Below are 15,355 nucleotides of genomic sequence, written 5' to 3'. Positions count from 1 at the left end.
TCTGGCTTTTAAATCTGTCTAAGGTATTTGTCTCAAAAACTACATGTGATAATGTTTGATATCCTCATTACACTTTGATAAAGAAGTTTCTCCTGAATTACCTAACGGAGTTCATAGAGTCATAGAATTCCTACAGTGTGGAAGTAGGCTATTCAGCCCATCAAGTTCACACCGCCCCTTCAAAGAGTGATTCCCCCCACCCTATCCCTGTAACCTTGTATTTTCCCATATCTAATCCACCTTGTCTGGATATCTCTGGACACTATGAACAGTTTAGCATGGTCAATGAGTGACTTTCTTTGTTGTCCTTCACTCTGGATACTGGAAATCAGAAACAAAAACAAAAATTGCTGGAAAAACTCAGCAGGTCTGGAAGCATCTGTGGAAAGAGAGCAGAATTAAGATTTAGGCTCCAGTGACCCTTCTTTTGAAGATCTCCTGAGTTTTTCCAGCAACTTCTGTTTTTGTTTCTGATTTCCAGCATCCAGAGTTCTTTGGCTTCTTTGTTTTAGTGAAGGCTTGACCATGCTAAACTGTCCACAAAGACCAGCGATATCTAGACAAGGTGGATTGCCCATGGGAAAATTAGCCATGGTAAAACTCACCAGGTCTTCAGAAGTAGGGTCACTGGAGCCTAAAATGTTAATTCTGCTTTCTCTCCACAGATGCTTCCAGACCTGCTGAATTTTTCAAGTAATTTTTGTTTTTGTTTTTGTTTGTTGTCCTTCACCTTAGTTTCACTTATATTAAACACTTTCATAATTTTAAAAAACTCTATCATGATATTCCTCAGGCTTCTCTTCTCTGTGGAGAAAAAGACAAAGCCTGCATTTTTTTTTGATGGCAACAACTTCTCAGTTCAGATATCATGTTAGTAATTTATTTCTTCCACTATCTCCATATCCATTTATATTCATATAGCTTCCATATCCTTTGTATTATATACTGACAAGAACTGTTCTTAGGATAAGTATGGTCTAACCAAAGTTATTTACAGGTTTCTCATGCACAATGATATCAATGTGAAGCAACAATTCAAATCTCACCAAAATTATTATTAAACAAATTCAGTGCCAAGCTAAAGGCGTAAATAATACTCAGAAAGTTAATTATATTTCAGTTTGTTCTGTGAAAGAAATTTTAGAAATTTCAATGATAAGTTTGAATTGATTTTGCTGAGATGTTCTAGGCCATTGGGAGCTGAGTGGACATTTTAGAGCAAGTTTTGTAATGTTAATCAGTCCTTTATTTTATTCACAGATCGTAATAACTCAGAAGAATGTTGTGTGTTCCCTCACATTAAAACGTTTAACTTTATTAAGTGGCAACATGCAATATGCAGATGGAGCCAGTCAGCTGGAAACTACCCAGAAGAAATCCCTGAAAGTATTTCTTTTCTAAAATAGTCTTTAAAGATGTTCCAAGATGCAATGTTAATGAAACATGTGGACATTTGTGTTCTTCGTTTGGGAAAATGCATGAGGCTCTTCTCACTGACAACCATTTGAGTAAATCCAGATTTCTTCACCTTGTTACCCAGGGCAGTTTATCAGAAGTGTGTTGCTGAAATGGCCTTGTCTGCTTTCAGTTAGTTTTAAAGACAGTATTCATCAGTGTATTATGCCACTATTGGAAGGGGTGCTTCAAGGTCAGCAATTCTTCTTGTCTTTCATATAAATATTTGTGAAGTGCATATTTTATTCAGTGAACTGCTGATAAATCATTTAACTGAAACTTGCTAGAAGCTGTTAAGATTTATTCTAAAGAATGATATAATACCTTAGTCTCAACTGTGTACATCTTGTTTATGTCAGTTATGCAGCAGATACTAAGAGGTTTTGTTATCACCATATAAATAATGTTTATATTTCCAGGAAGGTAGCAGTGAGAGAATTTTAAGGCACACCTGAAAAATTTATCTTGGAAGATCAATTTACAAATGAATGGGGAATATGAACCTGGTTCAAGGTCATGAAATCCCTGTCTGTGATCAGCTTTCAAAGATTTGTTACTGAAAAACTATGAATACAGACTAGTTGTAAAATGTCATGTGACCATTGCCCAAATTGTCCCAGGTGTGGTAATGCATAGGACTTAGGCTTTGACCATCTGTTAAACCTTTCAAAGCAATGTATTGTGCTATACATTAAATTACTCTGACAGATGTAGACCCAAAGGTGGCCTTACTTGGTCATTTTGCTGATGCGGCAACAGCAAAACTTATGACTCATATAATTGGCATTTTGTCCTTAGCCCAAAAGGATAATATTCTGACTAAAACGGGATTAGCATACTCTCTTTCCTTATTTAAGGATCAACCTTAGATGAAATTGCCAAGAATAAATAAATCACTTTAATAATGACAACAATGAAACATTTTGGGTTAGAAATTCTCCTTGCAAATGGTATTAGTGGTATTGGATCTGCCATTTGTTTTAAGCACCCCTGACATACAGTTCTGTTGATGAATATTGAACATGGTGTTTAACAGGCGACCAATGATAATACCAAAAGCAAAGTTCTTATCCCTTTATCTCTGTGAAAAATCAATCACGTCCAAAATTTATATCACATTCTCCAACAGCATCCATTTGATTTCATGCAATGAAAGGGTAAAAGAGCCTGCAATCGCATTGTTCTTCATGATATATCAGTGACTGCGCTGATTCATGAAGATTGTAGATTTCGGGTTGGGCTTCATGTTGCAATATGAATGTGTTTCACTAATTTCAGCTCCGAAAGAAAATTCCACCATACTGTTCTTAATCTGAGATGATTCAAGTCAATGATGGCCTGAAACCTTCAATTTTTAATTCCAAGACTACAGCAGGTTAAAAAAAGGCTTAAAGAATGGAGATGGAGGAAGTGCTGAACATGCTGCAAGTCCCCATTCTTTACACAGATCATCATTTCTTTTACATTGGTTTTTACTTCCTCCATGCTGCGATTCTCAAGCAATATTGACAAGTGTTACTATTGGCAAAATTGATGAACGAATCTCTGTAAATGTTTATCAAATAGAAGAATTTCTGTCACTTTAGAACAAAAATTTAAATTTCTAAGAATAACTTCATATCTTAAAAATCACAACAGAGTGACTAAATTTATCCAGAAAATACTGAAACCAAATGAGAGCTGAGCTTCATCTAAATGTTTAACTGGAAGCAATTACTGCTTATAAAAACCTATACACCTTACTGGAAAATCTTTGAATACATTTTTGAGGTGCTGCTTTTAACGTCTTGTAAATCTTAACCTGAAACCTGTATTCATCCTTTAAAGTGCACAGCCTTTGTGAAAAAAGGTAGAAAAAGTACTTTTTGTTAAAATCAGATGTGCAACTTCTATCGCTCACAAATGACATAATGGTGGTTCAAGACATAATTCAAATGTGTAAGGAAAGAAATTTTATGGTGATTTAGTGAAGCTGTAGTGCATAGGGAGGTTGAAGGGACCCTGAATTATAACATAAATACTGAACAGCCAAACATAAAGTGGATTAATGCTTTTATGGTTTATGTCAGTTTTATTTATTTGGACAATACATTTGAGATCAGAAGGTGTATTGAAAAGTAGATCCAGATGTTTAATTTTACCTGTAATGCATCAGGCTTTCTTTGGAACTATAGAAGGAAACATACGTAGATGTTATCTGGATGATTTTAAAAGCTAGTTACACAATAAACTAAAAGTGACTTATTTCAAACCTTGGAACAATATGAGGCATTTGTTTTTTTTTCCCACATGGATATATTTAGGCTACAAGAATAAGGAAATTGCATTTGTGTGATGTCAAGTCCCATGGTCATTCTTACACAGGAGCCTTATAGGTCTCAACTGGTAGCAGGAAATAGTCAATGGAATATACAATACAAATCGTATTACTTTTGAAAGTTTTAAACATAAAGGAATGGATAGAAACCTTTCTATGGAATATATGCTGCAGTGAATTCTGGTACCTAAAATTTTAAATAATGGAGTAGTAGATTTATGTAATGTACTACAAAACATCACCCATTATAAACATAGACCTTCCTGTTGGCTGTAGCCATTATTGGCTTATTTAATTTCTCATGGCTGAAGTCCTTCATTGTTCAGATTTAAAATAGACAAGCAAAAGGTCTGAACTTTAACTAAGCTATAACTGTAGTTATGTTTTATCAAGTGAAAAATTCTCTTGATTTCCTTGACAACGCACACTGACATCAGTTTGACACACTTTGCATTTCAGAAAACAAAACATATTATTTTAAGCTTGAAAATTACTACTGCACTGAAAGAACATATACAAAGCAAAATTGGTTCCTAAATAAAAGGCTAAATTGGTTCCTAAATCCAGAAGTAGATTTAATTGAGTCCACAGTCATTCTGAGAGTCTCTCTAGAAACTGATTCTGGTTAGATATTTGCTCTCAATCTTTAGACTTGTGTTTGATTGTGCCGATCTTTTGACCTGCACCAGTGCTCCCGGACCCCACTCATTCTTAATAAACCCTGATTAGCAATACAACGTATTGCTGCTTTCACATTACTGCCCTGCTATGCTGGAACAAAGTGTTCTTCAAATCACATAAGTTGAGAAGAGCAGTGGGTATGTAGCAGAGAACTTGAGCAGGAATGATTTGAGATGGGAGCTGAGGGATCTAAGAAAGTGTCCTTGAAAGATCAGCTCTATTAATTATATCAGTAAAGGGAAAGGACCACTGGGAAGTGTTTTACAAAGAAACATCAGAATGACATAAAAACACAGAAAAGCTCGCAAGGAGTTTACGTTTATAGAAATAATGACAGAAAATGTTGGACAGAGTAAAGCACAGACCACAATGAGAAAAATGTTCACAAGATAGAGTGAAATTGTTAGAAATAATACTTGAAGGAAAACAAAACAAAAATAACACAAATATGTAGAATGGAATATAAAAAATAAATTGTCACCAGTGAAGCTGTTGCGCCAAAATGAAAATTGTTAAAGCTTCAACAGTAAATTCATTGTATATGCAAATGCCTGGATTGATTGTAATCACTAAAGAGGATTGGAGAGGCATTTCATAGAGCAGTTTCTCCCTTTTGATCCTTACTTTCTTTAATTTTTAAAATCTTTCCAAGAAGATTAGATAATTGAGACGGTGAATTTCGGAATTGGGGTACATTATGTTAGACCTTGAGATGAGGGCCAGATTTAATGAAGGAGTCTGTTCTTTCCCTACCTGTCAACTTTACATATTCCCATGTTAGTCACTTCACGTGTCAGCCATAGCTCAGTAGGCAGCACATTCAATTCAGTTAAAATGTTCTAATTTCAAACCATGTCCAAAAGACATAAGCACAAATATCAGGACTGGCACTTTACTTCAGCATTAAGGGAATGCTGCACTGTTGGCAGTGCCAGTTTTCAGATGGTTTCTTAAACAAGGTGCTGACTGTCCTTTTACGTGGACGTAAAAAAATTCCAAAGCAATATTTGAAATGAAGAGCCAGGGAATCCTCCATAGAACCCTTGCTAATACTCATCTATAAATGGAAACTGCTAAAGTAGATTACTCAGCCATAATAGCATTTCTGTTTATGGCAGATTGTTGTGAAAATTATCACTATGTGCTTCAAAAATTTCAAAAATACTTTTTGGCTTATAAGGTTCTTCAGGGTGTGCAGATGTTGTACAAGAGCTATAGGAAGAAGATTCTTTTTTTCTTCTTCCCTTAACATTCAAACACTTCCTGAACAACCTGTACAAGAAAGATTATATGCAGCAGTTTCCTTGGAACAAGTCAGTTTTATTTAACTGTTCTCCGATCTTGGAAAGAAGACACTGAAAGCTAGGCTATCCCATCACGTACAAGGTTAATTTTAAATAGAAAAGCATTTTCAAATTTTAAAAACTTTATTGAAATATTATTACTGGAAAATGCTAAAAAAAAGTTTTTTTTGTTTATAAAGGTTTTCCTTAAGTTCATTGGGCACAAGAAATTGCACTTCTCAAAGGAAATTACCGTTAGCTATTTTTGTAGCTTTAAATTCTTCACAAAATTAATTAAAATTAAACATCAAAAGTATGTCAAGAGCCCTGAATATCTTTTAGAAAAGTAGTTCTTCTCTACTGCCAAAAGCTTCAATAAAGCCTCCTCTTCCACCATGCATGCTTCTACATGAGAATTTAGAATTATTAGAATAAAAACACCAAGGTCCATTTAATTCACCCTTAATCATTCTGGTCTTCATATGATACAAAAATGTTGGTGTTTTGATAATCATTGCAATCAGTCTCTATCAATGAGTCTAAAATAGACACCGGGATAAGAGATCAGGATAACTTTCGATCAAGATTTTCATTGGTTTAACTCACCTGTTCCTCCTGAGCGCTCTATACTCATTCCAATTCATCTTCCAAATTGTTCATATAATCTCATTGCAAAAAGCTACGAAGAATGAGGCCATCTAGCTCATCACACCTCTAGACACTCATTGAAAGATGTCCTATCCCTCTACTCTTCTTCTATTTAGCGTTGCAATTTTGAGAAATCTTAAATAAAAACAGAAAGTGCTTGAGAAACTCAGCAGGTCTAGCAGCATCTGTGAAGACAGAAACAGAGTCGCTGTTTCGAATCCAATATGGCCATTTCTCAAAACTGAAAGGAGTTGAAAAATTGTGCTTTCTTGTTTTGTAGACAGAGGGGGAAAGGGAAGGGGAGCAAGTGCAACAGATTGGAAGGAGGGATCGTTAATGGGATTAAGGAGCAAAAGAGATGTAAAATTGGTGTAAATGAAGGTGTGAAAAGGAGAAATTGGGTCCAATCTGCTGAAAGCAAAGTGATCAAGACATAAACATGACATGACTCTGTGTGTGTGTGTGTGTGTGCATGCATTCAAGTGAGAGAGAGAAAAAGAAAGGACAGAATGTATACGTGTGTGTGTGTCTGTGTGAATGAAGCAAGGGCAGGTAGTGAAGAACGTAAGAAAAATCAAGGACACATGTCATGCTTTGCAGTTGTGGAATTCAGTGCGTTTCTAGAAGCTGTAAGTGGAAACTTAGCTGTTCCTCTAGCTTGTGTTTCTCTGGAACTCTGGGGCAGACCCAGGAAGGAAAGTTTGCATGGAGCAAGGCAGTTTATTGAGTTGACAAGGATCTGGAAGGTTGGGGTCATTCCTATCAGCAGAGCAGGGGTGCTCCATAAAGCAGCCAACGAGCCTGAGTTTAGTCTCCCCCGTGTAGACTACATTGTGAGCAGTGAGTACAGTAAACTACATGGAAAGAAGTAAAGTAAAACATTGATTTACTTGGAAGGTGTGTTTGAGGCCTTGGGCACGAAGGAGGGAGGAGGTAAATGGGGAAGTGGTACATCTTCTGCAATTACATGAGAAGTCGCAATGGAACAGTAAGAAAATATTACGAGTGATGAAGAGTGGGCATGGAGGGCAACAAAGAAACAGTCCCTGTGGAATGCTGACAGTGGAGGAGAGGGGGTTATGTGCTTGGTGGTGGCATCTGCCTGGAGGCGGCAGAAACAGCAGAGGATGAATCTTTGAACTCAGAGACTGGTGGTTGAAAGTGACCACCATCTATCACTGTTGTGGAAGGAGGAGAAGGGATGAGGGCAGAAATGAAGGAAATGGGCCAGACACAGCTGAGGGCCCTACTGACCACAATGTGAGGGGATCCTTTGTTGAAGAAAACAGAAGCCATTTAGAGGCAGGTGGCAGGTGTTACTTCTGGAATAGATTAGACCATATCAGGAAAGGATAACGTACATGATAAGATTCCTTCCTTTCATTAGAGTTAGATTAGATTCAATGGACCAAAATTATATGCCCTTGGACCTGTTCCCTTTAGTTGAAATTTAGGCAAGTTAAACTGGGAGGCAGGCCTGATCATGGCTCAAGGCATAGAGTTACAATTCTAATACAATTCTCATCTCATTTTCAAAGCCATCCATACTAAGTTCTGGAATATCCTCCCTAAACCTTTCCATTACATAATCGCTGTCTTGTCCTTTGATAGCCCTTAAAACTGACCTCTTTGACCAAGCATCTCAAAGTGCTTCACAACTAATGAAATACAAAAAAAAGTTTAAAAAGATTAAATTATTCAGAGTTGTAAATAACTATTTTGAGTAACTAATGCAGCGATTTCAGTGGAGTATGAATTTTTTTGAGGTGGTCTTATTCTTTCATAGAAAAGTTGCAAAATGATTCCTATCTTATTTGAGATATAAATTACTGTAATTTTCTGATTCTGCAGAAATTAGAAGAAATAATGTCCAAATCATTAACAAAAGGTTATAACAACTCCACTAGTGCAAAGGTATATTAATTTAGCATGATAAATTTAATTGGGCAGTTTTCCATTATAAATACAGAAAAGAAATGACACAATGTATTTGTGAAGATATAAAATTTTAAACACAATTACATTGAAACTAACAAATTACCATTCAATTGATCACTTGAAGCATCGTAGCATTGAAGCCTACCAATAAAGTTCTGGAAAATGGCAGTTGTGTGGATAGGTGCTTGGTGGCCAGCATGTACAAAATGGGCTGAAGGACTTCTTTCCAAGCCTGAAACTTTATATCTCTATATCCTGTTAATAAATGCTAGTCCGTTGGAAATTTGACAGAATTTTTACATCATTAAAGAACTTAATTCCTGATCAACCACTGAAGAGGTATTGTAGTGTTTAACAGCTTAGCTCTTCAAACATACAGGAAGAGTTTGATAAAGGATATGTATTACTTTATTCATTTGATAACTTCGATCTTACTTACAATACTAAATCACATTTCAAACTAGATGTTCCCGTCAGTATGGACAATTAAGGGTGTTCTAATTGTAGTGTTTAAGATTTTTAAAGAATTTGATAGAGTATCTAAGGATAAACTATTTCCTCTGTTTGTGGAAGAGGGGTGGTGTGAAGAACAGTTCAGAACAAGTGACAGAACATTCAATTAAGAACCAGGGCATTCAACGGTGATGTCAGGAAACACTTTAATAACACAAAAGCTAGTGGAAATATGGAACTCCCTCTGTCAAAAAGCTATTGAGGCAGTTGGTCAATTGAAAATTTCAAAACTGAGATTGTTAGATTTTGTTATGAAAGGATAACAAAGAATCTGCAATGGGATATAGATAAGCAAGTGGCAAAAGTGGAATATCACATGGGAAAATGTAAGATCATACATGTTGGCTAGAAGAATTCAGCATTGAATATTTTCAATGGAGAGACACTGTAGAATGCGACAGCACAGAGGGATATGCTAAGTCCTCATGCATAAGTCACAAAAAGCTAGCACCCAAATTCAGTGGGTAATAGGGAAGGCAGATGAAATATTGGTCTTTATTTTAAAGGGAATGGAGTATAAAAATATGGAGGTTTTGCTATAAACATCCAAAATGCTAGTTAGGCCACAGCTGGAATACCTTGAACAGTCTTGGGTCCTTTTTTACAAAAGATATACAGGCATTGGAGGTAGTCCAGAGACATTTCACTAGGTTGACGTGAAGGATGGAGGGGTTGGTTAGTGGTATAGCCTTTAATCATTAGAGCTTAGAGGAATGAAAGCTGAGCATATTGAAACATGCAGGATTCTTAGAAGCCTTGAAAGGGTGAATGTGGAAACGTTGTTTCTGCTTATGGGAGAGCTTAGGACTAAAGAACATCATCCTAGAATAAAGCATCACACATTTAAGAGAGAGAGAGAGAGAGAGAGAGATGAGGTGGAACTTCGTTCCTCAGAGGGTAGTGATTCTGTGGCATTCTTTATTATAAAGGACTATAGAGGATGGGGTCATGAAGTATATAGAAGGCTGAGATAGATACATTTTTAATCTGTGAAGTAAACAAGGGTTATAGGCAAAAGGCAGAAAATAGAGTTGAGCATTATTAGATCAACTCACTGAATGGCAAAGCAGACTCTTTGGGCTGAATTGTCTGCTTCTCTTCCTATGTCTTAAGGTCTTAATGTTAAGGGATACAGAAATCCATGTAGGGGGATGGAGTCAAGATACAAAGCAGTCTAAGATCTAAGAGAGGTAGAACAGACAGTGTCTGAGATACTTCAATTCCAATGTTCTTCATCTGCCATCAAGCTGAGAGACCTACCCTGGTTGAGGAGGGAGTGCAAAAGAACATGCCTTAGAAAGACATAGCAGCTTCATGAAACTACACTGATCTATGTAGTATAACTCACATTATATAATGCCTTTACCACAATAAAATGTTCCAAAGTATTTTACAGTAGTGTTCTGAAACAAAATTTAACACTGAGTTCCATAAAATATTTGGTCAAGTGATCAGTATAGTGGTCAAAGACATAGTAGTTTGTGATGTCTTAAAGGAAGGAAAAGGGGCAGAGACCTTAGTGGAGGAAATGATAGAACTAACAGCTTAAGCATCTTGTGACATCTCTGGTAATGTTGAAGCAATTAAAACTGGAATGCTGAAGAGACCAGAATTTTTAGCATGCAGAGATTGGTGCAGGGTGTGGGGGAGGGTGATGGAAGGGCAGAAGGTGAGGATTCAATTCTAGCACTGAAGACAATTACACAGAGAGGGAGAGAAGAGACCATTGGAAGAATTTGGAAAAAAGAATCAGAAATTTTAAGATTGAGGTTCTGCTTGAATAGAACCTTATGTAGATCAGCAAGCAAATGGACGATGGGTGACCAGATATTGGTTAAAGTTAAGGCATGGACAGCATAGCATTTAATGTCCATAGGATATGGAAGGACTACCTATAGTGCATTAGAATAATCACATCTACAAGTAACAAAGAAATAGATGAAGGTTTCAGCAGAAAATAAGCTGAGGAAATGTCAGAGGCAAATGACAGAGAGGTGGATATGGGCGATTTCAGTGAAGGATATGCAGGAAACTCATTCTTGGAGTCTGATATAAATCAAGTATGCAAACAGTCTGGTTAGCCAACAGATAGTTGCTACAGAGAAGAATAGATTTGGTGCCAAGGAAGTGAAGAGGACGAAAGATAAATGACAGAAATGGGAACTAAACACTAACTGCAAAATACAATAAGTTATAGACATGTCTCTGCAGTCCCACAGTCAATGCGTAAGATCTAAGTTCTCACCACGTTTTACTGAGAATACTGGTGAATAACCAGGAGAAGTAGAAGTAATGAACATCCTATTCTCAGCAAAGTGGACCTGAGAATTCTGGGGCAAGGTCAAAATATTTACAATTATCTTCAGCCAATGGATGGTCACAATCCACCATCTCCTGAAATACCTACTTTCAGTGATGCTGGTAGTCAGCCAATTCACATCAGCAAAGCCTGTGGGTGTCAATAACATGATAACCATGTGGAGTAAGCCTTGCAAGGCAAAACTAGCTGCACTATCTTTATCAAAGTATTTCAGTGAAGTTACAACAGTGATGTCTATCCTTTCATGTTGAAGATTGCTCAGGAGTGTCCTGTCCACAAAAAAGCAGATCGAATGTAATGCCATTAATTGCTGTCCCTTTCATCATCTTCAAGGTGAGGAAAGGAGGCATGAACACTCACATCATGGATTCACATGTATCAATTCCAGTAAGATAGCCGTGGAGTAGGGCTTATGAGCCCAAGGTTTGTCCTTTCTGTCCACTATTTCTCTCTCTTTTCTTGTTTGCTTTTCTCTTTTATTTTGTTTACCTCTTTTTGAAGAGCTTGGTTGTAGCAACAGCATCAGTGGCAGCAAGTAGGCCTAGCACGGACTCATGATTGTGGAGGTGAGTTTGGGACCAGTATGATACTTTCGGCATCAGCAATGGCTGCATTGGCAAGGTGGGACCGAAGCAGACTCATTGGCAGTGTCAGATTAGAGCTTGTGCCAGTGCAGCATTGGTGGTGTCTGTATTGGTGAGATCCGGTGAGGACTCAGAGTGGGAAGGGTGTTGGTGGAGACGAGATGGCACTGAAGAGTGGTGACTTTCCTTCCAGTGGTGGCAATGCAGAGAAGGGATTCATGCCTGGCCACCAGGCCCCTGACCCATTGCGAAGCACTTAACAAGGAGGATTGTAAAGTTGAACATTTTTTCTTTATTTCTTTATTCTTCAGCCATTATATTCTATGTTTTAGTTTATTTTTCTGTGCTTTGAGATGGCAACAGAGAGAGGTGACAGTATACAATACTTTTCACTGTATTTTGTAACAAAATACATGTGACAATAAATAAATTAAAATCAATTTTAGAATATAAACTGACGAGTGAATTGCTGTAAATTTTGCTACAACCATGATCTACACAAAGATATAAAAGTCCAGTGTCAGATAGGAGTTGCTTTCAACTTTGAAGAAACATTTGGCCAACTATGACAAAGAATAAGCAATACTAAGATTATTCCTTGATGTATATCAAAGTCACCAATGGTTGGAATATGCCATAAAGGATGTTAATTATGATTGTCAGAAACCAATTGGTGCAACACCAACACTCAACATCCACTCTAACATCCATTCTGTATCATCAATATTATAGCTACCTTTGACAGCACCTCCCAGTCTATGACCTCGACCATCACAAAGGACAAGATTAGCAAGATCAATGGAACACTTTCATCTCCAAACCATTTATCACTTGATGGTTCTTCAACATTAAAATGCTCAGCTAGAATTACCTAACATTATTACAAGTGCCTTGTCAGTATTAGAAAGTGCCCTGGATCAAGGAGTACACAATTTCAGGGCACTTTATTGATGGCAGTAAAAATATGGTTTTATAAGCATCACCCGCAAACATTAAATATGATTTTAAACTTAACCTGTTGCGAAAGACCTTTCAAAAGACCTTAAAGCCCAATATGCAAAATATTTAAGCAGAAATGTTTGTGTGAGAGAAGAAGGAATTTTCTTTTTAAGGCATCATCCACATCCTTAGAATATCCCAAAGCACTTTTTAGCCAATAACGTACTTTAAAAAGTTGTAGTTGTACTCAATCGTTTAAAAAAAAGCACACAAGTTGAATTGTCTTACGTCGATAGCAGGTTTATCGAACAAGGAAACAATGTAAGTTGCAAGTGATCTGACTATTTAGGGAGCATAAACTACAGCTAACTAATGACCGCATTGGGAAACTGCACGCATTGTCTAAAACTGTATTGTATGTTGTAATTAAGAACCGATTTTTAAAAAATGAAACAATAATGTCAGATAATCGATTTTTTTGAAATATTGGTCCTGATAATGAACACTAGATAGTTAGTAAGCGACCCAGTCAAATGTATATTTAATAAACAAAAGCAACACTAAACCGTGATAATAGTGCCACGATTCGCCTGTTGAGATTTGCTAAAACGAGGAGATTGATTGCAATTCCATTAAAACGTTACTGTAAAACATATTCTTTTGTCAATATTGCATGTCGAGCTAAAAGTCGGTGTAAAGTTTCACCTTACAAAATTAGGCACCTTTTAAATTGCAGAGAAAGGCGTACTATCAAAGCGTTTACTCCAAATTTGTAACCAATATGACTCGCTTCCCAATTTATACACGAACAGAACGTCCTGGAGTTAAATTAACCTTTAAAAAAGACTGAAAGGAATTTCCTTCGAACATACATACTTTTTTCAACAGAATCTCTTTTACATTAACGGGCCCTCCGCCTCTTTTCAAGTGTTTGTGAAATATTCACTGCATGTTCTTTAACAATTGAAACGCACTTCTTGAATCACTCTCAACGGAATATATCTTTAGCAAATTCACCTTCATCTTTAAGAAGTAGGATTTTGGATGTGTTTTCATCGGCTCAATCCTAAAAAAATGTAAACCGGTCTTACCTGAATTTGACAAATAGTAAAGCTGAATTATCAATATTGCTAATAAATCCATGACTGGATTCCCGGAGCTCCCAATCACCTTCACATCGCTGTCTTTTCTTCTTCCGTTACTCCTAAAACTGAACGATTTAGATCACTTGCTCTCCGTGTGGCGGAGTCCTCGTTGACAGCTGTTAACGAACAATTTAAATATTGCGATCGAGGGGATCAAAAGTCTCGCTGATTATTCCCAAATCCAGTTCAAATAAGGCGGATTCGGGGTTACTCAATGCCAGGGAGTCGATGGCTGTTCCTTTTTCCTGTTTCCTGTGGGAATCGGAGTGCAAGAGGCAGGAGTTGCAGCTCACACACACATACATATACTCTGACAGGAGAACTATCAACAGCGACCAGGAAGACTATCGATAAAATTTGTAAATACTGCTCTACGAAACTTTAGACAGGAGGTGTATTATTTAAAACAAAACCAAAGGATCATCCAGGTTTCATTAAAACAGTGGCTTCTCCTTCAAGAGTGAAAAAAATGAGAAATACTCGAAACATCGCCCATTCACAAAAACGATTGAATGTAGTTTTAACTTGAAAATACTGTTCGGTTTTCAAACAACAAAAAACTTTCACGGATGCTTTACTTTGGCCGGACAAGAGCTTGACCAAAACTTTTAAAATGAAAGTATGTTGCATGTTCGGTCATCGTGCTGCCCTTGCAACTTCCAAACCACCACCCTTTTTGTACTCAAGCGTGAATGGGATACATGGATGGGAGAAGCAAAAGAATTTAAGTAAGGCAAAAAACACCAGTAAGAATCTTGACCACGTTGTATTTGATTCTGGTCAATCTTGTTCAACAAACGGATCTATTCAATTGTTCTTCGCTTTTCTCAAGTAAAGAAAGACATTTCGAATCATGTAATCATTTTTAGTTCAGACGCAGCCCATTGCAAGTTGCTGATGCAAGTCGAAATGTAAACTTGCTGATAACTATACCAGCTGGCATCCTTATCTGCACTGTAAAAAAGAACAGATTTTCTTTGCAAACGTTTGGGAGTAATTTCTAGTTGCCTCTTCCAACTATTATCACATAAATGACCATTTAAATTGAGAAATAAAAAAAGTGTTCTTGTAGGCAAGTTGTTTATACCAAATTAAGCAAGACCTGGTCAGTGTCAAGATTAGAGTGGTGCTGGAAAAGCACAGCAGGTCAGGCAGCATCCAAGGAGCAGGAAAATTGATGTTTCGGGCAAACCTGGTCAATGTCCAGTTTGGGGCTAAGTGAAAACTAACATTTGAGCTGAACAAGTGCTAGGCAATGACCATCTCCAACAAGAGATAAGCTAACTATCAACCTTGATATTCAGTAGCGTTACCATCATTGATTCCTCTACCAACATTTTGGGGATTACCATTGAACAGCAGACTACTCACACTGAACTCCTGGGCCTGACTAGAAGCAGCCGCTTACCCTGGAAACATGGGAGATGCACAGGTCTTCGGGTGAGACTCAAACAACATGGTTTCAAGGCCCCTTTACTCAGCATATTAATGGAAAATGTAAAAATCACCGAAAATCAGCTGGGCAGACCTAA

General features: G+C 37.1%; 1 protein-coding gene across 1 annotated transcript in view; it reads right to left on the bottom strand.

The window, feature by feature from the left end:
* Positions 1-14,624, bottom strand: part of tek (TEK tyrosine kinase, endothelial) — a 121,623-nt gene extending 106,999 nt beyond the window's left edge. Inside the window, exon 1 of the mRNA XM_072589014.1 lies at positions 13,770-14,624. Coding sequence (XP_072445115.1) covers positions 13,770-13,821 — 52 coding nt within the window. The 5' untranslated portion in view covers positions 13,822-14,624. The remainder of the gene's footprint in view (positions 1-13,769) is intronic.
* Between the last annotated feature and the right edge of the window lie 731 nt (positions 14,625-15,355).

This window comes from Chiloscyllium punctatum, chromosome 2, assembly GCF_047496795.1.
Source record: "Chiloscyllium punctatum isolate Juve2018m chromosome 2, sChiPun1.3, whole genome shotgun sequence".
Lineage (NCBI taxonomy): Eukaryota > Metazoa > Chordata > Chondrichthyes > Orectolobiformes > Hemiscylliidae > Chiloscyllium > Chiloscyllium punctatum.
The sequence above is the reverse complement of the archived record's forward strand: the minus strand, read 5'-3'. Positions and strand labels throughout refer to the sequence as shown.